Source organism: Gallus gallus, chromosome 2, assembly GCF_016699485.2.
Source record: "Gallus gallus isolate bGalGal1 chromosome 2, bGalGal1.mat.broiler.GRCg7b, whole genome shotgun sequence".
NCBI lineage: Eukaryota > Metazoa > Chordata > Aves > Galliformes > Phasianidae > Gallus > Gallus gallus.
This window is the reverse complement of record NC_052533.1, coordinates 148,449,085-148,472,812: the sequence shown is the minus strand read 5'-3', so window position 1 is coordinate 148,472,812 and position 23,728 is coordinate 148,449,085. Positions and strand designations below refer to the sequence as shown.

Here is a 23,728-nt window from a genome sequence, read left to right as displayed (position 1 = left end):
GCCATCCCAATGCCATCCCAGTATCATCCCAATGCCATCCCAGTCCCTTCCCAGTGCCCTCCTGTTGCCTTCCCAATGCCATCCCAGTGCCATCCCAATGCCCTCCTGCTGCCATCCCAGTGCCATCCCAGTGCTGTCCCAATGCCGTCCCAATGCCATCCCAATGCCATCCCAGCACCATCCCAATGCCATCCCAGCACCATCCCAATGCCATCCCAACGCCATCTCAGTCCCATCCCAATGCCATCCAAATGCCATCCCAGTCCCATCCCAGTGCCCTCCTGTTGCCATCCCAATGCCATCCCAGTCCTATCCCAGTGCCATCCCAATGCCATCCCAGTCCTATCCCAGTGCCATCGCAGTCCTATCCCAGTGCCCTCCTGTTGCCATCCCAGCACCATCCCGGTGCCATCCCAATGCCATCCCAGTGCCATCTCAGTCCCACCCCAGTGCCCTCCCGGTGCCATCCCAATGCCAACCCAGTGCCATACCAATGCCATCCCAGTACCATCCCAGTCCCATCCCAGTGCCATTCCAGTCCCATCCCTGTGCCCTCCTGTTGCCATCCCAATGCCGTCCCAGTGCCGCCCCAATGCCATCCCAGCGCCATCCCAGCGCCATCCCAGCACCATCCCGGTGCCATCCCAATGCCATCCCAGTATCATCCCAGTGCCATCCCAGTCCCTTCCCAGTGCCCTCCTGTTGCCTTCCCAATGCTATCCCAGGGCCATCCCAATGCCATCCCAATGCCATCCCAGTCCCATCCCAGTGCCCTCTTGTTGCCATCCCAATGCTATCCCAGTGCCGTCCCAATGCCACCCTGGTGCCATCCCAATGCCATCCCAGTATCATCCCAGTGCCATCCCAGTGCCCTCCTGTTGCCATCCCAGCGCCATCCCAATGCTGTCTCAGAGCCATCCCAGTACCATCCCAGTGCCATCCCAGTCCCATCCCAGTGCCCTCCTGTTGCCATCCCAATGCCATCCCAGTGTCGTCCCAATGCCATCCCAATGCCATCCCAGCGCCATCGCAGCGCCATCCCGTTGCCATCTCAGTATCATCCCAGTGCCATCCCAGTTCCATCCCAGTGCCCTTCTGCTGCCATCCCAATGCCATCCCAATGCCATCCCAGCTCCATCCTGGTGCCATCCCAGCACCATCCCGGTGCCATCCCAGTGCCATCCCAGTCCCAGTGCCCTCCTGTTGCCATCCCAATGCCATCCCAGTCCCAGTGCCATCCCAGTGCCGTCCCAGTGCTATCCCAACGCCATCCCAATGCAATCCTGGTGCTGTCCCAGTGCCATCCAGGTGCCATCCCACTCCCATCCCAATGCCCTCCTGCTGCCATCCCAGTCCCATCCCAATGCCATCCCAATGCCATCCCAGTGCCATCCCAGTCCCATCCCAGTGCCCTCCTGTTGCCATCCCAATGCCATCCCAGTGCCGTCCCAATGCCATCCCAGCGCCATCCCAGCACCATCCCGGTGCCATCCCAATGCCATCCCAGTATCATCCCAATGCCATCCCAGTCCCTTCCCAGTGCCCTCCTGTTGCCTTCCCAATGCCATCCCAGTGCCATCCCAATGCCCTCCTGCTGCCATCCCAGTGCCATCCCAGTGCTGTCCCAATGCCGTCCCAATGCCATCCCAATGCCATCCCAGCACCATCCCAATGCCATCCCAATGCCATCATGCCATCCCAATGCCATCCCAATGCCATCCCAGCACCATCCCGGTGCCATCCTGGTACCATCCCAATGCCATCCCAGCACCATCCCACTCCCATCCCAGTGCCCTCCTGCTACCATCCCAACACCATCCCGGTGCCATCCCATCACCGACCCAGCCGTGCTGTCCCCGCAGACCGTTGTCCCCTTCTACAACCTGGGTGTTCTCATCGCCCTCTTCTCCCCGCGCTGCTCCGACTCGGTGGGCAGCGTCCGGCAACGCGCCGTCGACTGCGTCTACAGCCTGCTCTACATCCAGCTGTGCTACGAAGGTGGGCAGTGGGGGGCGGGCCCGGGGTGGGTGTGCCGTGGGGTGGTTGAGTTGGGTTGCAAATGTCCTTGAAGGTCGTAGAGCCATGGAATGGGTCGGGTTGGAAAGAAACCCACAAATGGGATCGTTAGGGTTGGAGGAGAGCTCCGAGATTCCCGAGTCCAACCCCAACTTGCCCTGCCGTGGCCCTAAATATGGCCATAGAGTCATTAAGATCACAAGAGACCTTCAAGGTTGTCCAGAACCTGCCCCACCACGACCCTAAATAGAACCATAGAGTCATTAAGGTCGGAAGAGACCTTCCAGGTCATCCAATCCAACCCCAGTCCACCCCTACCATGACCCTAAATAGAACCATAGAGTCATTAAGGTCGGAAGAGACCTTCAAGGTCATCCAATCCAACCCCAGTCCACCCCCACCATGACCCTAAATAGGCCCATAGAGTCATTAAGGTCAGAAGAGGCCTTCAAGGTCATCCAAAACCTGCCCCACCATGACCCTAAATAGAACCACAGAGTCATTAAGGTCAGAAGAGACCTTCAAGGTCATCCAATCCAACCCCAGTCCACCCCTACCATGACCCTAAATAGAACCATAGAGTCATTAAGGTCGGAAGAGACCTTCAAGGTCATCCAAAACCTGCCCCACCATGACCCTAAATAGGCCCATAGAGTCATTAAGGTCAGAAGAGGCCTTCAAGGTCATCCAAAACCTGCCCCACCATGACCCTAAATAGAACCACAGAGTCATTAAGGTCAGAAGAGACCTTCAAGGTCATCCAGTCCAACCCCAGTCCACCCCTACCATGACCCTAAATAGAACCATAGAGTCATTAAGGTCGGAAGAGACCTTCAAGGTCATCCAAAACCTGCCCCACCATGACCCTAAATAGGCCCATAGAGTCATTAAGGTCAGAAGAGGCCTTCAAGGTCATCCAAAACCTGCCCCACCATGACCCTAAATAGAACCACAGAGTCATTAAGGTCAGAAGAGACCTTCAAGGTCATCCAGTCCAACCCCAGTCCACCCCTACCATGACCCTAAATAGAACCATAGAGTCATTAAGGTCGGAAGAGACCTTCAAGGTCATCCAAAACCTGCCCCACCATGACCCTAAATAGGCCCATAGAGTCATTAAGGTCAGAAGAGGCCTTCAAGGTCATCCAAAACCTGCCCCACCATGACCCTAAATAGAACCACAGAGTCATTAAGGTCGGAAGAGACCTTCAAGGTCATCCAAAACCTGCCCCACCATGACCCTAAATAGGCCCATAGAGTCATTAAGGTCAGAAGAGACCTTCAAGGTCATCCAGAACCTGCCCCAGCATGACCCTAAATAGAACCACAGAGTCATTAAGGTCAGAAGAGACCTTCAAGGTCATCCAGTCCAACCCCAACTCACCCCGATTGTGACCTTAAATAGAATCATTAGGATTGGAGGAGACCTCCAAGGTCATCCAGTCCAACCCCAACCTACCCTACTGTGACCCTAAATAGGCCCATAGAGTCATTAAGATCACAAGAAACCTTCAAGGTTGTCCAGAACCTGCCCCATGACCCTAAATAGAACCATAGAGTCATTAAGGTCAGAAGAGACCTCTAAGGATCCCCCAGTCCAACCCCAACCCACTCCCACCATGACCCCAAATAGAACCATAGAGTCATTAAGGTCAGAAGGGACATCCAAGGTCATCCAGTCCAACCCCAGTCCGTCCCCACCGTGACCCTGAATTAGGGTTGGAGGAGACCTCCAAGATCCCCAACTCCAACCCCAGCCCACCCCCACCGTGACCCAAATAGAACCATAAAATCCTTAAGATTGGAAGAGACCTCTGATATCCTCCACACCCACCAGCACAGAGCCTGGGGGATGACCGGCTGTCTCCGGACCCTACAAGCCATCCTGGCCTTCTTGGCCACGCAGTGGGGCCAGGAGTGGGGTCCCCCACCCCAGGGGGTGTCCCCTTTATCCCCCCACTCCTAGGTGTCTCAACTCCAACCCCAACTCCTGGGGGTCCCCTGTCCACCTCCCACTCCTGGGGGTGTTCTCCTCATCCCCTATGGTCCCCAGGTCCCACTCCTGGCCCCACTGCACGTCCAAGAAGGGTGGGGGTGATGCTGTGGGGTGATTCTGTCCCAGGACTGGGGTTGAGATGCTGTGGAATATCTCAGTGCAGTTCCAGGGCTCCCTCGGACTGACTTTCCCCATATCACCAGGAGAGGTCAGGGCAGCACTGGGGATGAGCGCTCGGAGGCGGTGCAGAGCGCAGCTCTGCTTCGCTGCTGTGGGTCCGACGTACATCGCTGCAGTGTTGTGGTCCTTTGGGGCAGCTCCACTCTGACCCACACCTTTGTGGCATTTGGGACCCACATCACTGCGGTGTTCAATCCGACCCAAGCGCTGCTCTGTCCGCAGGGTTCGCTCGGGACCACCGGGATGAGATGGTGGAGGGACTGAAGGCGCTGAAGAGGGGTCTGGAAGAGCCCGACTTCACCGTCCTCTTCCGCACCTGCACCAACATAGCCATGGTAAGGTGGGCAGTGTGGGGCTGCTCCGAGGATCCTGCCCCATAGCGACGATGCTGGTTCCCAGAAGTCTATACAAAGAAAGATCCTAGAGCCATGGGATGGTTGGGTTGGGTTGCAAGGGTCCTTGAAGGTCATACAGTCATGGAATGGGTTGGGTTGGAAGGGTCCTTAGAGGTCATACGAGCATAGAATGGGTTGGGAGAGCTCTTGAAGGTCATAGAGCCAGGAAACGGTAGAATGGGTTGGGTTGGAAGGGTCCTTAAAGGTCATACAGCCATGGAATGGTTGCGTTGGAAGGGCCTTACAGATTATAGAGCCATGGAATGGTTGGGTTGGAAGAGTCCTTTAAGATCACAGAGCCATGGAATGGGTTGGGCTGAGATGGGAAGGTCCTTAAGGATCACAGAGCCACAGAATGGTTGGGTTGGAAGGATCCCTAAAAATCACAGAGCCATGGGATGATTTGGGTTGTGTTGGAAAGGTCCTGAAAGATCACAGAACCACGGCATGGTTGGGTTGGAAGGATCCCTAAAGATCACAGAGCCATGGGATGGGTTGGAAAGGTCCTGAAGGATCACAGTGCCAGGGAATGGGTTGAGTTGGCTTGTTAAGGTCCTGAAAGACCACAGAGCCTTGAGGTGGTTGGGCTAGAAAGGACCTTAAAGCCCCACCCCTGCAGCAGTCTGTGAGCAAGCAGGAGGGCTGCCCATCGTGCCATCAGAGAGCTGTGGGGCTGAGCTCAGGGATGGCCGCCTGCAGAGCCCTGCAGCAGGGGGGACCCACAGCCCCAGAGGCACCCCCAGTTGAGCTGCTCAACCCCTCGTTCAGTCACTCGCTCTCCTCCCAGGTGATTGGGAAGCGTGTCCCCCCTGACCAGCTGATGAGCCTCCTGCTCGCCATGTTTGAGGGGCTGGCAGACCCCGACAAGAACTGCTCCCGTGCAGCCACCGTCATGATCAATGCTCTGCTCAAGGAGCGGGGGGCGGTCCTGCAGGACAAGGTGAGCCCCTCCAGGGCAGCCCCAACCCCTCTGCATCCCGTGTGCGTATATCCCAATGAGCGCCAGGTCCTGGCAGCTGGGCTGTATGGTCGGTATTCATCAAGTGGTTTGGGTCAGAAAGGACCTGAAAGGTCGTGGAGCCATAGAATGGGTTGGGTTGGAAGGGTCCTGGAAGGTGATGGAAGCGTGGAATGCTTGGGTTGGAAGAGTCCTTAAAAATCATAGAGTTGTTGGATGTTTGGATTGGAAGGGTCCTTAAAGATGATAGAGCCATGGAAAGGTTGTGCTGGGAGGGTCCTGAAAGTTAATAGCAGCATGGAATGGTTGAGTTGGAAGAGTCCTTGAAGATCATAGAGTTGTTGGGTGATTGGGTTGGAAGGGTCCTTAAAGATCATAGAGCCATACAATAGTTGGGTTGCAGGGGACCCCCAGCCCCACCACTGCTTTATGCTGGCTGCCCCCCAGCTCAGGCTGCCCAGGGCCCCCCCACAGCCTCGGGCCCCTCCAGGGATGGGGCACCCACAGCTCCGGGCAGCAGTGCTGGGGCCGCACTGCCTCCGGGTGAAGGATTTCCCCACATCTGACCCCAAATCTCCCTTCTTTTGAGTTGAAACTGTTCCCCTCTGTTACATCACTCTGCCCACACGCAGTCACCTTCCAGTTTGTCAGCTCCCTTTGGGCACTGGAAGGATGGGACCGTTCCCACTGAACCTCTGGCTGTACAATCGCCTGCCCCACACTCCCTGGAGCTGTCACTCCTCCCATCGCCATCCCCGTTTTGATCAACATCCCTATCCCCATCCCATCCCCTTCCCCACCCCATCCCCTTCCCCATCCCATCCCAATCCCCTCTTCATCCCCATCCCAACTCCACCCCATCCCCATCCCCATCCCACCCCCTTCCCTACACCATCCCCATCCTCTTCCCATCCCAATCCCATCCCCATCCACTCCCATCCCATCCTATCCCCTTCCCTACCTCATCTCAGTCCCCTCCCCATCCCCACCCCATCCCAATCTCCTCCCCATCCCATCCCCTTCCCCACCCCATCCCCATCCCCTCCCCTCCCCATCCCAATCCCATCCCCATCCCATCACCACACCATCCCCATCCCCACATCATCCCCATCCCCCTTCCCCACCACATCTCAATCCCATCCTCACCCCATCCCAGTGCCCTCCTCATCCCATCCCATCCCTTCCCATCCCACCCCAATCCCCTCCTCATCCCCATCCCGTCCCCACCCCATCCCCCTCCCATCCCCATCCTCTTCTCATCCACTCCCCATCCTAATCCCAATCCCATCCCCATCCCCATCCCATCCCATCCCATCCCGTCCCATCCCATCCCATCCCATCCCATCCCATCCCATCCCATCCCATCCCACCCCATCCCCATCCCACCCCATCCCCATCCCTTCCCCATGCCTTCCCCATCCCCTCTCCACCCCCTCCCCATCCCCATCCCAATCCCATCCCCTCTCCACCCCCTCCCCATCCCCATCCCAATCCCATCCCCTCTCCTCTCCTCTCCTCCCCTCCCATCCCATCCCATCCCATCCCATCCCATCCCATCCCATCCCATCCCCTTCCCCATCCCCATCCCCATCCCCATCCCATCCCATCCCATCCCATCCCATCCCATCCCATCCCATCCCATCCCATCCCCTTCCCCATCCCCATCCCCATCCCCATCCCATCCCATCCCATCCCCATCCCCATCCCCATCCCATCCCATCCCATCCCAATCCCATCCCATCCCCATCCCCATCCCACCCCCTCCTCTGTCCCATTCCGTGCCTCACTCCGCAGAGGACTTCTTTTTTTCGCTCTAATCCACTGCCTTAGGTCTAAGCTTCCCCCTTTTCTCCCGCACTAATTGGAAACACCGGCTCTCCCCTCACCACTCAGGCTGTGCACGGCAGCTCCCGCTAACGGCCCGCATCCCCCCCTTGACCCCTCCCCATTGCTCCCTTTTCGTCCGGACCCCGTCCGGCCCAGATCCTGAAACCCGACCTGATGCTAAATCCCAGCAGCTCCGTGCTAAGCTCGGGGATTTGCCGCCAGGTCTGGGCTGTGCACGAGCTTCCTCCGTGCCTTGCCGTGCGTCATGCAGCCGGTGGGGAGGGGGGGGGGGGGTGTGGGGAGGTAGGGGGGGTTGTCCCCTGTTCTACTCCAGTTCCTGGGGTCGTAGAACTGGAGAATGGTTGGGTTGGAAGGGTCCTGAAAGGTCATAGAGCCATGGAAGATAGAATGGGTTGGGTTGGAGTGGTCCTTGAAGATTGTAGAACCATGGAATGGTTGGGTCGGAAGGGTCCTTGAAGGTGATATTGACATAGCATGGTTTGGTTGGGAAGGGTCCTTAAAGTTCAAAGAACCATAGGATTGTAGAATGGATTGGGTTGGAAGGGTCCTGAAAGGTCATAGAGCCGTGGGATGGATTGGAAGGGTCCTTGAAGATCATAGAACTATAGAATGGTTGAGGTGGAAGGGACCTTGAATGTCATAGAGCCATGGGATAGGTGGGAAAGGTCCTTGAAGGTCATAGGACAGTAGGATGGGTGGGTTGGAAAGATCCTAAAAGGTCATACAGCCATGGGATTTTGGGGTTGGAAGTGTCCTTAAAGATCATAGAGCCATGGGATGGTTGGGTTGGAAGGGTCCTTAAAGGTCATAGAGCCATGGGATGGTTGGGTTGGAAAGGTCTTTGAAGATCACAGAGCCATGGGATAGTTGGGCTGGAGGGGACCTCAACCATCCTCCTGTTCCAACCCCACGGTGCTGCTGAGCCCCCATTCCAGCCCCTACATTCCACAGTGTCACCGGGATGGGGGGACACCACAGCAAAGTCCCCCCCAAGCTCTCGCCAGTCCCTTCCCCCATCTCAGTGCCACCCCGTTGCCCCACAGGTGCCCGACATCATGAGCATCATCCACAGCAAGCTGCAGGAGGTGGATGAGGAGCACGTGCGCAAGGCGGCCCAGCAGACCGTGTACATCCTGGCAGCCCAGCACACCGGCGTGGTGGTGTCCAGCCTGCTGGGCAGCACGCTGCCCTTTGACAGGTACCTGCATCCAGGGCAGCTTTTGCTTCAGCTGCAGCTGGAAGCTTTTTGGCTCCTTCCCCCTCCTGGAATTTCTGCTGGGAGCTGAAGGATCGGTGTGTGCGCTGGCTGCTGAGGGTTTGTGGGGTGTAGGGGTGTAAGGGAAGTGAATGAGTGAATCTGAGTGGGGTTGGGGCAGTCGGGGCTGTGGAATGGGGCAGCTCAGCAAAGCCAGAGCTCCACAGTGTCAGAGCTGGCCCCGGGCTGAGCCCTGAGTGTAGAACCATGGAATGGATTGGGTTGGGTTGGAAGGGTCCTCAAAGATCATAGGACCATGAAATGGATTGGGTTGGGTTGGAAGGGTCCTCAAAGATCATAGGACCATGAAATGGATTGGGTTGGGTTGGAAGGGTCCTTCAAGGTCATAGAGTCATGGGATGGTTGGGTTGGGTTGGATTGGAAGGGTCTTCAAAGATCATAGGACCATGGAATGGATTGGGTTGGGTTGAAAGGGTACATCGAGATCATAGAGCATGGGAATAGTTGGGTTAGAAGGATCCATTGAGATCATATAACTATGGGATGGTTGGTATGGATTGGAGGAATGCTTGAAGATCATAGAGCCATAAAATGGTTGGGTTGGAAAGGTCTCAACAGACCATTAAACCAAGGAGTAGGTTGGGTTCGCTTCAGTTGGGTTGGAAGGGTCCTTAAAGATCACATACCCATAGGATTGGTTGGACTGGGAGGGTCCTTAGAGTTCAAAGAGAACAGAATGTTTGGGTTGAAAAAGTTCCTACAGATCATAAAGAACAGAAAGGTTGGATTGGTAGACTTTTAATAGACCACAGAACCCTAAAATGGGTTGAGTTGGATTGGAGGGGTCCTTACAGATCATAGAAGAATGGGTTGGGTTGGAAGGGTCCTTACAGATCAGAGGACCATGGAATGGGTTGGGTTGGAAGGGTCCTTACAGATCAGAGGACCGTGGAATAGGTTGGGTTGGAAAGGTCCTTACAGATCATAGGACCATGGAAAGGTTGGGTTGGAGGGGTCCTTACAGATCAGAGGACCGTGGAGTGGTTGGGTTGGAAGGGTCCTTACAGATCATAGAGCCATCGAATGGGTTGGGTTAGAAGGGTCCTTACAGATCAGAGGACCGTGGAATGGGTTGGGTTGGAAGGGTCCTTACAGATCATAGAGCCATCGAATGGGTTGGGTTAGAAGGGTCCTTACAGATCAGAGGACCGTGGAATGGGTTGGGTTGGAAGGGTCCTTACCCATCCCCTCTCCCCCCTCTCCTCCCCACAGCCACACGTGTGCCATGTGGAGAGCCCTGGCCGCGGAGCCCGGCCTCACGGCGCAGATCCTGGAGCAGCTGCTGGAGAAGGTGACGGGGGACGTGCCCTACAAGGAGAGCAGAGCCTTCCTGCTGGGCGGCAGCTCGGAGCGCGTGGCCACGCCGCTGCCCATGGCCGTGAGTGTCCCCCATCCCCACGCTCGGGGCCGTGCCAGGTGCGGGTCTGGAGGAAGGCAGGGCGGCGTGACGCCTCTCCGCGCTAATCCTCCGCTCGTAAAACCCTCTCAGGTGTCCGTCCTCGGCGGGGGGGGGGGGGGGGGGGGCTTTGCCTTTTTATCCCCTCCGAAAAAATAATAAACCCCTCTTGGCAGCTCTCTGAGCAGGAAAACAGCTGTGAAAATTTCCTCCTGCAAAGGACCCGACGCAGGTGGTGCAGCCACGGCCGCCCCGCGCCGACCCCCGCTCTGCACCGCCGACCCCCGCTCTGCTCTCACCACCCCCAGGTGTAAACAGGGCGGAGAGGAGCCGGGTGCTGCCCTACAACCCGGGCTGGGGGTTCTGCTCTGCATCCCCACAGCCCAGCTTGGATTCCCTCCGTGGCTCTGCAGAGCTCTCCCAGCATCGGGGCTGCGTTTGGGATGTGCTCGGCGAGCACGGAGCTCTGCTATTTACCAACAGACAGCAGCGTGGTGCGGGGCCGGGGCTGGGGGGGATCCCTCCTAATCCTCCTCCCCTCCTCTCTCTCTCTCTGTCTCCCTCTTCCCCCCCCCCCTCCCCTCCCAAGGCCACATGTGCTCTGCATGAGATCATGTCTGCACCGGAGTCTGGGCCGGCGGTGCTGGGGCTCTACGCGCCTCTCTTCGTGACCCTCCTGCTGCGCGTCAGCTGCACCGTGGGTGTTCAGCTACCGAAGAGCCTGCAGGGCAGGGAGAGGAAGAGCAGCAGCAGCAGCAACGCAGCCACATCCCGGAGCCTCCAGCCCTGCAGGTACACCGGGAGGATCGGTGTTGCCGTGGGAAGCCGGCGTGGCACGCAGGCTGGTTGGGTAGACCCGGCCTTGCTCTGCGCGTTGGGCTCTGCTGGGTTTGGCTTTTTGTATGCGTGTGGTTTTCTCCCAGTTCTCCCAGTTGTCCCAGTTCTGGGATGTCCCGGTGACGCCGAGGGTCCCACACTGTGTCCCTAAATTGGGAGGGCACAGGTTGAGTTTCAGGTTGGATGTTGGGAAATCTCCTCAACCAAAGAGCGGTCAGGCATCGGCATGGGCTGCCCCATGGGGGTGGTGGGGTCACCATCCTGGGGGTCTTCAGGAGCTGGGGAGGTGTGGCACTTGGGGACACGGTTGATTGGGGTTGGGTCGGGGGTCTCGGAGGTCTTCTCCAACCCCAATGAGCCCACAGTGGTGTGATCCCGGGAGCCCAGCCCACCTCCTCGTGCTCTCCCACCCCACCCTCAGGAGATGAGCAGAGCAATCCTTGCAGCACATTGGGATCCCACCCCGTGGCTGATGGTGGTGGTCCATGGTTGGTGGTGGTGGTCCATGGTTGGTGGTGAAGGTCTGTGGTTGGTGATGGTGGTCCATGGTTTGTGGTGATGGTCCATGGTTGGTGATGGTGGTCCATAGTTGGTGGTGATGGTCCATGGTTGGTGATGGCGGTCCATAGTTGGTGGTGATGGTCCATGGTTGGTGATGGCGGTCCATAGTTGGTGGTGATGGTCCATGGTTGGTGATGGTGGTCCATGGTTGGTGGTGACCATCTGTGGTTGGTAGTGATGGGTCATGACCGATGGTGGTCATCCGTGACTGGTGGTGATGGTTTATGGTTGGTGGTGATGGTGGTCCATGATGGATGGTGGTGGTCCATGGTTGATGGTGATGATCTGTGGTTGGTGCTGGTGGTCCATGGTTGGTGGTGGCTGTCTGTGGTTGGAAGTGATGAGTCATGACTGATGGTGGTCATCTGTGACAGGTGGTGACAGTCCATGGTTGGTGGTGATGGTGGTCCATGATGGATGGTGGTGGTCCGTGGTTGTTGGTGGCGGTCTGTGGTTGGTACTGGTGGTCCATGGTTGGTGATGGTGGTCCATGATGGATGGTGATGGCCCATGGTTGGTGGTGACGGTCTGTGGTTGATGGTGGTGGTCCATGGTTGGTGGTGGTGGTCCATGGTTGGTAGTGATGGGTCATGACTGTGGTTATGATGGTGGTTATCCATGGCTGGTGGTGACAGTCCATGGTTGTTGGTGGTCCATCATTGTTGGTGGTGGTCTGTGGCTTATGGTGGTGGCCCATGGTTGCTGGTGGTGGTCCATGGTTGCTGGTGGTGGTCTGTGGTTGGTGGTGGTGGTCCGTGGTTGGTGGTAGTGGTCTGTGGTGGATGGTGGTGGTCTGTGGCTTACGGTTGTTGGTGGCGATGCGTGGTTGGTGGTGGTCCTTGGCATTACCTGTGCTTGGAGAGCACCAAGGCAGTGGCATTGCATGAGACCCTTCCAGAAATGCCCGGGAGCAGACGGCTGGTGGCTGCGTGGCCACATTGGGTGCAGGCTGGTGGCCGGGGCTGCGTGGCCATGAAGTCACCACTGATGGATGGAGGGGAAGAGGCTCTGTCTGACACACCGAGATGTGAAATTCCATCCCGGTCCCAGGAGCTGGTTACAATATCAAAGCCTCTTCCTGGCCGCATTCTGAATGCTGAATCTCCCTGATCCTTAAATGCCAAAGAGAGGCGGTAAAGGTGAACACGATAGCTTGGCAGGAAGGGGAGGTTGGAAGACACGGCCCTTTGTCGGAGAGGAAGGAAGCGTCTGTAGGAAAAGCAAACCCCGTGAAGCATCCGTCCCGCAGGAGCAGCCTCGTGGCCGCGTCTGCCGCGAGGCCGAGCCCGGAGCACGGGGAGGATCAGATCTCTGCGAGCGTCTGCCAGAGGTTTTTGTGCTGCTGTTTTCGTGTGCTGCGAGGAAATCGATCCTGCTGCAGCTTTCCTGCGGCTCCACCTGCACCACGCGGGGTTCTGGGGCTCACGCAGGGTTCTTGCTGGGCGCGCTCCCCGTGATGCGCTGCTGCAGCTCTTCCCCTGCTGCACAGCTGGAGGGGGATCCAGGTTTGGGTCTGGGGGGTGGGGTAACCCCATAGTGAGGGGCTGGAGCCCAGGAATGGAAGGGGGATGGATGCAGGGGCTGCTGCCGTTCTCGGTGGTTGGTGGTGGTGGTGGTCTGTGGTTGGTGGTGGTGGTGGTCCGTGGTTGGTGGTGGTCGTCAGCTCCAGACGTGGTCGGTGGTGGTCCCTGACTGATGGTGGTGGTCTGTGGCTGAAGATGGTCCTTGATACCAATTGTGGCTGATGGTGGTGGTCTGTGGCTGGTGGTGGTGGTCTGTGTCTGATGGTGGTGGTCTGTGTCTGATGGTGGTGGTCTGTGTCTGATGGTGGTGGTCTGTGTCTGATGGTGGTGGTCTGTGGCTGATGGTGGTGGTCTTTGGCTGAAGATGGTCCTTGATACCAATTGTGGCTGATGGTGGTGGCCTGTGGCTGGTGGTGGTGGTCTGTGGCTGATGGTGGTGGTCTCTGGCTGATGGTGGTCCTTGACACCACTTGTGGCTGACGGTGGTGGTCTGTGGCTGATGATGGTCCTTGGTACAAGCTGTGGTTGGCTGTGGTGGTCTGTGGCTGATGGTGGTCCTTGATACCAGTTGTGGCTGGTGGTGGTGGTCTGTGGCTGACGATGGCCCTTGGTACAAGCTGTGGTTGGCTGTGGTAGTCCATGGCAAGACCTTGGCAGCAACCATGGTTGATGATGATGATCCATGGCTGATGGTGATGGTGGTCCTTGGCTGGCAGTGGTCCATGGTTGGTGGTGGTCCTTGGCGCAGCTGTGGTTGGTGGTGGTGGTGGTCCTTGATGGTCCATGGTTGGTGGTGGTCCTTGGCTGATGGTGGTGGTGGTCCTTGGCTGGCAGTGGTCCGTGGTTGGTGGTGGTCCTTGGCACAGCTGTGGTTGGTGGTGGTCCTTGATGGTCCATGGTTGGTGGTGATCCTTGGCACAACTGTGGTTGTAGATGGTGGTGGTCCTTGGCTGGCAGTGGTCCATGGTTGGTGGTGGTCCTTGGCACAGCCGTGGTTGGTGGTGGTGGTCCTCGGCACAGCTGTGGTCCGTGGTTGGTGGTGGTCCTTGGCACAGCCATGGTTGGTGGTGGTCCTTGGCACAGCCATGGTTGGTGGTGGTCCATAGCTGAAGGTGGTGGTGGTCCTTTGTGGTCCCTGCTTGGTGGTGGTCCTTGGCACAGCCGTGGTTGGTGGTGATTTGGCATTGCCTGTGTCAGGACGCCGTTCTGAGCCGTGTGTTCTCCATCTGCACTCACACTGACAGCCAGGATTGCTCCATCACCAATCCTTGTTTTGCTGCAACGGGATAACGTATGGTTCCCATATGTTCCTCCACGCTCGCAGCAAAATAATCCCCACCTATAAAATGCTAATGCAAAAAAATACCCCACCTTCCAACAGCTCTGGACTGCTTTCCTTTTCAGCCCCCTCTCCTGGGGTCGTGGGAATGGAGGTGTCACAGCATGTGGAGCTGCTCCTGCACTGATGGGGGGCAGTGGGCAGCCCCGCTATGGGGCTGTGCTCTACAGCACCGGGCTGGGAGGCACAGTGTGGTGGTGTGGTGTGATGGGGGAATGTGGCTGTGAGTATGTGGTGTGATGGTAGGATGGGATGGTGTGGTGTGATGATAGAATGGGATGATGTGGTGATGGTACAGTGAGATGATGTGGTGTGATGATAGAATGGGATGATGTGGTGATGGTACAATGGGATGGTATGGTGGTACAGTGTGATGATGTGATGTGATGGTACAGTGTGATGATGTGGAGTGATGGTAGAATGGGATGATGTGGTGATGGTATGGTGTGTTGATGTGGTGTGATGGTAGAATGGGATGATGTGGTGATGGTACAGTGAGATGATGTGTTGTGATGGTAGAATGAGATGATGTGGTGTGATGGTACGATGGGATGGTGTGGTGATGGTACAGTGTGATGGTATGGTGATACAGTGTGATGGTGTGGTGTGATGATACAGTGGGATGATGTGGTGTGATGGTAGAATGGGATGATGTGGTGTGATGGTGCAATGGGATAACATGGTGTGATGGTACAGTGTGATGGTGTGGTGTGATGGTACAGTGTGATGATGTGGAGTGATGGTAGAATGGGATGATGTGGTGATGGTATGGTGTGTTGATGTGGTGTGATGGTAGAATGGGATGGTGTGGTGTGATGGTAGAATGGGATGATGTGGAGTGATGGTAGAATGGGATGGTGTGTGGTGTGATGGTAGAATGGGATGATGTGGTGTGATGGTACAGTGAGATGATGTGGAGTGATGGTGGAATGGGATGATGTGGTGATGGTACAATGGGATGGTGTGGTGGTACAGTGAGATGATGTGGTGTGATGGTACAGTGTGATGATGTGGAGTGATGGTAGAATTGGATGATGTGGTGTGATGGTACGATGGGATGGTGTGGTGATGGTACAGTGTGATGGTGTGGTGTGATGATACAGTGGGATGATGTGTTGTGATGGTACAATGAGATGATGTGGTATGATGGTAGAATGGGATGATGTGGTGTGATGGTGCAATGGGATAACATGGTGTGATGGTACAGTGTGATGGTGTGTTGTGATGGTAGAATGGGATGATGTGGTGATGGTATGGTGTGTTGATGTGGTGTGATGGTAGAATGGGATGATGTGGTGTGATGGTACGATGGGATGGTGTGGTGTGATGGTAGAATGGGATGATGTGGTGTGATGGTACAGTGAGATGATGTGGTGTGATGGTAGAATGGGATGATGTGGTGTGATGGTGGACTGTGATGGTGTGATGGTACAGTGAGATGATGTGGAGTGATGGTGGAATGGGATGATGTGGTGATGGTACAATGGGATGGTGTGGTGGTACAGTGAGATGATGTGGTGTGATGGTACAGTGTGATGATGTGGAGTGATGGTAGAATGGGATGATGTGGTGTGATGGTACAATGGGATAACATGGTGTGATGGTACAGTGTGATGGTGTGGTGTGATGGTGCAATGGAATGGTATGGTGTGATGATACAATGGGATAACATGGTGTGATGGTACAGTGTGATGATATGGAGTGATGGTACAGTGAGATGATGTGTTGTGATGGTACAGTGTGATGGTGTGTTGTGATGGTAGAATGGGATGGTGTGGTGATGGTACAGTGGGATGATGTGGTGTGATGCTACAATGGGATGGTGTGGTGATGGTACAGTGTGATGGTATGGTGGTACAATGGGATGGTGTGGTGATGGTACAGTGTGATGGTATGGTGGTACAATGTGATTGTATGGTGTTACAATGTGATGGTGTGGTGTGATGGTATGGTGTGATGGTGTGGTGTGGTGTTACAATGGGATGGTGTGGTGTGCTGGTACAGTGAGATGATGTGGAGTGATGGTACAATGGGATGGTAACATGGTGTGATGGTACAGTGTGATGATGTGGAGTGATGGTACAGTGTGATGGTGTGGTGTGATGGTAGAATGGGATGGTGTGGTGTGATGGTACGATGGGATGGTGTGGTGTGATGGTACGATTGGATGATGTGGTGATGGTACAGTGTGATGGTGTGGTGTGATGATACAGTGGGATGATGTGTTGTGATGGTAGAATGTGATGATGTGGTGTGATTGTACGATGGGATAACATGGTGTGATGGTACAGTGTGATGATGTGGAGTGATGGTACAGTGTGATGGTGTGTTGTGATGGTAGAATGGGATGATGTGATGGTATGGTGTGTTGATGTGGTGTGATGGTAGAATGGGATGATGTGGTGTGATGGTACGATGGGATGGTGTGGTGTGATGGTAGAATGGGATGATGTGGTGTGATGGTACAGTGAGATGATGTGGAGTGATGGTAGAATGGGATGATGTGGTGATGGTATGGTGTGTTGATGTGGTGTGATGGTAGAATGGGATGATGTGGTGTGATGGTAGAATGGGATGATGTGGTGTGATGGTAGAATGGGATGATGTGGTGTGATGGTAGAATGGGATGGTGTGGTGTGATGATAGAATGGGATGATGTGGTGTGATGGTACAATGGGATGGTGTGGTGGTACAGTGAGATGATGTGGTGTGATGGTACAGTGTGATGATGTGGAGTGATGGTAGAATGGGATGATGTGGTGTGATGGTACGATGGGATGGTGTGGTGTGATGGTAGAATGGGATGATGTGGTGTGATGGTACAGTGAGATGATGTGGTGAGATGGTACGATGGGATGGTGTGGTGATGGTACAGTGTGATGGTGTGGTGTGATGGTAGAATGGGTTGATGTGGTGATGGTATGGTGTGTTGATGTGGTGTGATGGTAGAATGGGATGATGTGGTGATGGTATGGTGTGTTGATGTGGTGTGATGGTAGAATGGGATGATGTGGTGATGGTACAGTGAGATGATGTGGTGTGATGGTACGATGGGATGGTGTGGTGATGGTACAGTGTGATGGTGTGTAGTGATGGTACAATGGGATGATGTGGTGTGATGGTGCAATGGGGTGATGTGGTGCGATGGTACAGTGTGACGATGCGATGTGATGGCACACAGGGTGACCTTGTGGTGCTTCTCCCCAGCTGTGCAGTGCAGACCCTGCGGGCGATGCTGGCGCGGGGTGGCAGTGAGGCGGTGGCCGCGGCTGTGGGCAGTGCTGGTGGATGGGAGCTGATGGAGAACCCCGAGCGGCACCACGAGGGCATCGCCGTGCTGGCTGGGTGAGGGTGGGGAGTGGGGGACAGGGGCACGAGGATGGGGGCACTGGGGGATGGGGGCATCATTGGGGGATGGGGGCATTGGGGACAGGGAGCATTGGGGACTGGGGTATTGGGAGCTGGAGGTGTTGGGGACTGGGGGCACTGGGGGACAGGGGGCATTGAGGACTAGGGACATAGAGGACAGAGGTATTGGGAGACTGGGGGCATTGAGGACTGGGGTATTGGGGACTGGGGGCATTGGGGGCACTGGGGGACAGGGGGCATTGAGGACCAGGGGTATTGGGAACTGGAGGTGTTGGGGACTGGGGGCATTGGGGAATGGGCATTGAGGACTGGGGTATTGTGGACTGAAGGCGTTGGGAAGTGGGGGCACTGGGGGACAGGGGGCATTGAGGACTAGGGACATTGAGGACAGAGGTATTGGGGGACTGGGGGCATTGAGGACTGGGGTATTGGGGACTGGGGGCATTGGGGGCACTGGGGGACAGGGGGCATTGAGGACCAGGGGTATTGGGATCTGGAGACGTTGGGGACTGGGGGGACTGGGGGACAGGGGGCATTGAGGACTAGGGACATTGAGGACAGAGGTATTGGGGGACAGGGGGCATTGAGGACTAGGGACATTGAGGACAGAGGTATTGGGGGACTGGGGGCATTGGGGACTGGGTTATTGGGGACTGAAGGTGTTGGGGACTGGGGGCACTGGGGGGACAGGGGACATTGAGGACCAGGGGTATTGGGAACTGGAGGTGTTGGGGACTGGGGGCACTGGGGGATGGGCATTGAGGACTGGGGTATTGTGGACTGAAGGCGTTGGGAAGTGGGGGCACTGGGGGACAGGGGGCATTGAGGACTAGCTGAGGACAGAGGTATTGGGGGACAGGGACATTGGGGACTGAAGGTTTTGGGGACTGGGGGCACTGGGGGACAGGGGGCATTGAGGACCAGGGGTATTGGTAACTGGAGGCGTTGGGGACTGGGGGGACTGGGGGACTGGGGGAACTGGGGGACAGCAGGCACTGAGGACTGAGGTACTGGGAACTGAAGGTGTTGGGGACTGGGGGCACTGGGGGGACAGGGGGCATTGGGGACTAGGGACATTGAGGACAGAGGTACTGGGGGACTGGGGGCATTGAGGACTGGGGTATTCGGGACTGAAGGTGTTGGGAAGTGGGGGCACTGGGGGACAGGGGGCATTGAGGACCAGGGACATTGAGGACAGAAGTATTGGGCGATAGGGACATTTAGGGCATTGGAGATGGGGCCACTGGGGATGGGGCACACAGAGGACTGGGGGCTGTGTGGATGATGGTCCCTTCTCCCTGCAGCTCCATGGCACGGCATGCTGGCCCCCGCCTGCCCCTCATTGTCAAGAGCCTCATCCCCACGCTGAGCAGCGCCTTCGACAGCCAACGCGTCACTGCCACCGCCTTCCTGGCTGAGGTGAGCAGAGCAGAGCAGTGCAGAATCCCCAAATCCCAGATCCACAGGGGCTGGAAGGGACCTCTGGAGCTCCCCCAGCCCAACCCGGCCCCCTCCTCCCACCCCCCACCCTCCTTTCTTGGCCATTAGAGCTCATTGCTGTCACTTGGTCTACTGTTGATCAATCATTGATCAACCATTGGCCCTCTTGGCCACCAGGGTGCACTGCTGGCTCATGGTCAACCACTGGTTGACCTTTGGTCAATCATTGATCAACCATAAACCCTCTTGGCCACCAGGGTGCACACTGCTGGTTCATGGTCAACCATTGGCCAACTGTTGACCAACCACTGGTTGACCTTTGGTCAGTCATTGATCAACCATTGGCCCTCTTGGCCATCAGGGTGCACTAATGGCTCACGGTCAACCACTGGCCAACAGTTGACCAACCATTGGTTGACCTTTTGTCAATCATTGATCATCCATCAACCCTCTTGGCCATCAGGGTGCACTAATGGCTCACTGTCAACCATTGGTTGACTTCTGGTCAATCATTGATCAACCATCGACCCTCTTGGCCATCAGGGTGCACTAATGGCTCACAGTCAACCATTGGTCAACCATTGACCAATGATTGGTTGACCTTTGGTCAATCACTGATCAACCATTGGCCCTCTTGGCCACCCTGGCACACTGCTGGCTCATAGTCAACCACTGGTTGACCTTTGGTCAATCACTGATCAACCATTGGCTTTCTTGGCCATCAGGGTGCACTAATGGCTCACAGTCAACCATTGGTCAACCATTGACCAATGATTGGTTGACCTTTGGTCAATCATTGATCAACCATCGACCCTCTTGGCCATCAGGGTGCACTAATGGCTCACGGTCAACCATTTGTTGACCTTTGGTCAATCACTGATCAACCATCGGCCCTCTTGGCTGTCAGGGTGCACTGCTGGCTCATGGTCAACCATTGGTCAACCGCTGACCAACGATTGGTTGACCTTTGGTCAATCACTGATCAACCATCAGCCCTCTTGGCCACCAGGTCACACTGCTGGCTCATGATTTAACGTTGATCAACTATTGACTAACCATTGGTTGACCTTTGTTCAATCGCTGATCAACCATCGACCCTCTTGGCCATCAGAGTGCACTAATGGCTGACGGTCAACCATTGGCCAACTGTTGAGCAACCACTGGTTGACCTTTGGTCAATCACTGATCATCCATCGACCCTCTTGGCCATCAGGGTGCATTAATGGCTCACGGTCAACCATTGGTTGACTTTTGGTCAATCACTGATCAACCATCGACCCTCTTGGCCATCAGGGTGCACTAATGGCTCACGGTCAACCATTGGTCAACGGTTGACCAATGATTGGTTGACCTTTGGTCAATCACTGATCAACCATTGGCCCTCTTGGCCACCAGGGCACACTGCTGGCTCATGGTCAACCACTGGTTGACCTTTGGTCAATCACTGATCAACCATTGGCCCTCTTGGCCATCAGGGCACACTGCTGGCTCATGGTCAACCACTGACCCACGGTTGACCATGGTCGACTGTAGACCACCGAGACCCCCAACTCCTTCCCCACCAAACTCCCTTCCAGCAGCTCAGCCTTGACCTGCTCTGCTGCATGCATAGGGTCGGGGCGGTGTCACTGCCGACCGCAGTGGGGCCGTATTTTCACCCCTTCATGCCATCCTAACCCCATAGCAGAGGGCCCAGCGGAGGAAGCATGCAGGATCCGGCCCTGAACGTGCGGCTGCCATGCAGCAGCAGAGCTGAGCTCCCTCCTTACGTCCCACCCCAGGAATGAGGTGACTCAAGGCCTCTCCTCTCCCCGCCAGAACCCGTAACCGTATCTCCATACCACCATCGAGCCCGGGGCCGCTCGAGGAGGTTCTGTTACATAAAGGAACGCCTCGTGCCAACAAGGCAGAGAGCTATATCCTCTCTTATAAACCACCTTTTAAATTCTCAGCTGCTTTAAAGCAGCCCTGGACGAGGGCCCTGTTTTTATTTTCTGTTTGGCCATGGCAGCCGCCGGCTCTTGGCTCCCATCCCAGAATCTGCTTTCGTTTTGGAGCGCGGTTGGAGCTCTCGGCGTCCCTTATTTATTTTATTTTATTTTATTTTTTTTTTGGAAGGGGGGGGCGGGGGGGGGGGTTGGTTTAAAATAGCAGCCTTGCCTCACCGTGGGGAGGGAGGGGAAGGAAGCAAATGCCTGTGTCTCCCTCTCTCCAAACTGATGAGGTGAGAGCCCGGTCCCTCCGCTCGCGGCAGTGCCGGTGACGGAGATGACAGAGTGGGAGCCGGGAGGGGACGGCCTTGGGGCTGCGGCGTCGGGGAGAGGTGGCAACGGGCCCTCCTCGAGCTGCTGTTGGTGCTGAGTCTGTGCCATGGGGTGCCGTGGGGTGCCAGGTTTTGTGCCACGGTGTCCCCGTGCCAGGTGCCAGGTCTGTTCAGTGGGGCGTTATGGAGTGCCATGGGATCCCAGTGCCATGGGGTGCCATGCAGTGCCAGATCTGTGCCATGGGGTGCCCGGTTTTGTGCCATGGAGTGCCATGGGGTGCCAGGCATTGTGCCATGGGGTGCCAGGTATTGTGCCATGGGGACCCCATGCCAGGTGCCAGGTGTGTGCCACAGGGCGTTGTGGAGTGCCATGGGATCCCAGTGCCATGGGGTGCCATGGGGTGCCAGGTTTTGTGCCATGGGGTGCCCGGTTTTGTGCCATGGAGTGCCGTGGGGTGTCAGGCATTGTGCCATGGGGTGCCAGGTATTGTGCCATGGGGACCCCGTGCCAGGTGCCAGGTATGTGCCACAGGACGTCGTGGAGTGCCATGGGATCCCAGTGCCACGGGGTGCCATGGGGTGCCAGGTTTTGTGCCATGGGGTCCCCGTGCCAGGTGCCAGGTATGTGCCGCGGGGCGTCGTGGAGTGCCATGGGATCCCAGTGCCATGGAGTGCCATGGGGTGCCAGGTTTTGTGCCATGGGGTGCCATGGGGTGCCAGGTTTTGTGCCATGGGGACCCCTTGCCAGGTGCCAGGTGTGTGCCATGGAGCATCATGGAGTGTCATGGGATCTCAATGCCATGGGATCCCCTTGCTATGGGGTGCCACACAATGCCAGATCTGTGCCATGGGGTGCCGTGGGACAGGGGGTCCCCATGTGCTACGGGGTCCCCATCCCAGGTGCCAGGTCTGTGCCATGGAACACCATGGAGTGTCATGGGATCTCAGTGCCATGGGATCCCAGTGCCATGGGGTGCCACACAGCGCCAGATCTGTGCCATGGGGTGCCATGGGGTGCCACTCAGCGCCAGATCTGTGCCATGGGGTGCCATGGGGTGCCACTCAGCGCCAGATCTGTGCCATGGGGTGCCATGGGGTGCCACTCAGCGCCAGATCTGTGCCATGGGGTGCCATGGGGTGCCATGGGGTCCCTTCTCCAGGTGCCAGGCTTGGTGCCATGGGGTCCTTGCTTTGGGTGCCAGGTCTATGCCCAGGGACACCATGGGGTGCCAGTTCTGTGCCATGGGTTCCCTGCTGTGGGTGCCAGGTCTGTGCCCAGGGACACCATGGGGTGCCAGGTCTGTGCCACAGGGTCCCATTTGTGTCGGGTGCCAGATCTGTGCCATGGGGTGCCATGGGGTGCCACTCAACGCCAGATCTGTGCCATGGGGTGCCATGGGGTCCCTTCTCCAGGTGCCAGGCTTGGTGCCATGGGGTCCCTGCTTTGGGTGCCAGGTCTGTGCCACGGGATGCCACGAGGTGCCAGATTTTGCTCACTGCCACCTGCAGCAGCCCCAGCTCTGCCCTGCGTCCAGCAGCCCCACGTTAACCCGTGCCGTTAACAGCTCCTCTGGTTCTGTTTGCAATGAGCCAGGTCCCCAGGGCTGGGGGTCAGTGGGAGAGCAGCCCCAGCAGCCCCCGGCTCGGCGCACAGCCAATGGCTCACAGTGCTGTGGAGCTCCAAGCTGCTTGCCAGGAGCTCTGTGCTCCTGCTGCTGGGATGTTCCTGCAACCGTGGGGCCATGCTCCTGCTGCTGGGGATGCTGCTGGGGTGATGGGGCTGTACTGCTGGGAACGTGCCCAGAGCTGTGCTCCTGCTGCTGGGATGCTCCTGGAGCTGTGCTTCTGCTGCCGGGATGCTCTTGGGGTCATGGATCCATGCTCCTGGGGATGCTTCCAGGTCCGTGGGGCCGTGCTCCTGCTGCTCTGCTCCTAGGGATGCTCCCAGGGCCATGGGGCCGTGCTCCTGAGGATGCTGCCGGAGCTATGGGGTCATGCTCCTGTTGCTCTGCAGCTGGGGCCACGCTCTTCCCCTTGGCCCCCAGCCTCTTCCCTGCCGCCCTCGGCTCACCCAGAGGTGGTCTCAGCTCAGTGGACCCCGGGGATGCGGTTGGGTCCCTCCCAGCTGTCGGTGCCCTCCGTCCCTCCTCCGGGTTCCCCGGATCTGAGGGCTGTGAAGACTTCCCCGTTTGCACTTCTGAGCTCAGAGCTGAAATCCGGAGGCAGTCCAGGAGCAGACGTCTCGCCCTGGGCAGAAAGCAATGGCAGCACCCGACCCACCGCGGCAGCCACCCATGGCATGGGGGGGGCCGCCGTCCCATCGCTGTCTTC

At 56.9% G+C, this 23,728-nt stretch overlaps 2 protein-coding genes across 4 annotated transcripts in view; both read left to right on the top strand.

Moving 5' to 3' along the window:
• Positions 1-23,728, top strand: part of LOC101749352 (maestro heat-like repeat-containing protein family member 1-like) — a 98,045-nt gene that overhangs the window by 63,403 nt on the left and 10,914 nt on the right. For all 3 annotated transcript variants that reach the window (XM_025148109.3, XM_046927233.1, XM_025148108.3), the window contains 8 exons: positions 1,863-1,998; positions 4,415-4,527; positions 5,375-5,527; positions 8,437-8,591; positions 9,882-10,047; positions 10,655-10,857; positions 17,533-17,670; positions 18,999-19,113. In XM_025148109.3, coding sequence (XP_025003877.1) covers positions 1,863-1,998; positions 4,415-4,527; positions 5,375-5,527; positions 8,437-8,591; positions 9,882-10,047; positions 10,655-10,857; positions 17,533-17,670; positions 18,999-19,113 — 1,179 coding nt within the window. The remainder of the gene's footprint in view (positions 1-1,862; positions 1,999-4,414; positions 4,528-5,374; positions 5,528-8,436; positions 8,592-9,881; positions 10,048-10,654; positions 10,858-17,532; positions 17,671-18,998; positions 19,114-23,728) is intronic.
• LOC107049554 (multiple epidermal growth factor-like domains protein 11) lies at positions 21,303-23,728 on the top strand. The gene is made up of 2 exons (XM_015273276.3): positions 21,303-22,695; positions 22,774-23,728. Exons 1-2 carry the CDS (start codon positions 21,505-21,507, stop codon positions 22,957-22,959), a joined length of 1,377 nt encoding a protein of 458 aa, XP_015128762.1. The 5' UTR covers positions 21,303-21,504; the 3' UTR covers positions 22,960-23,728.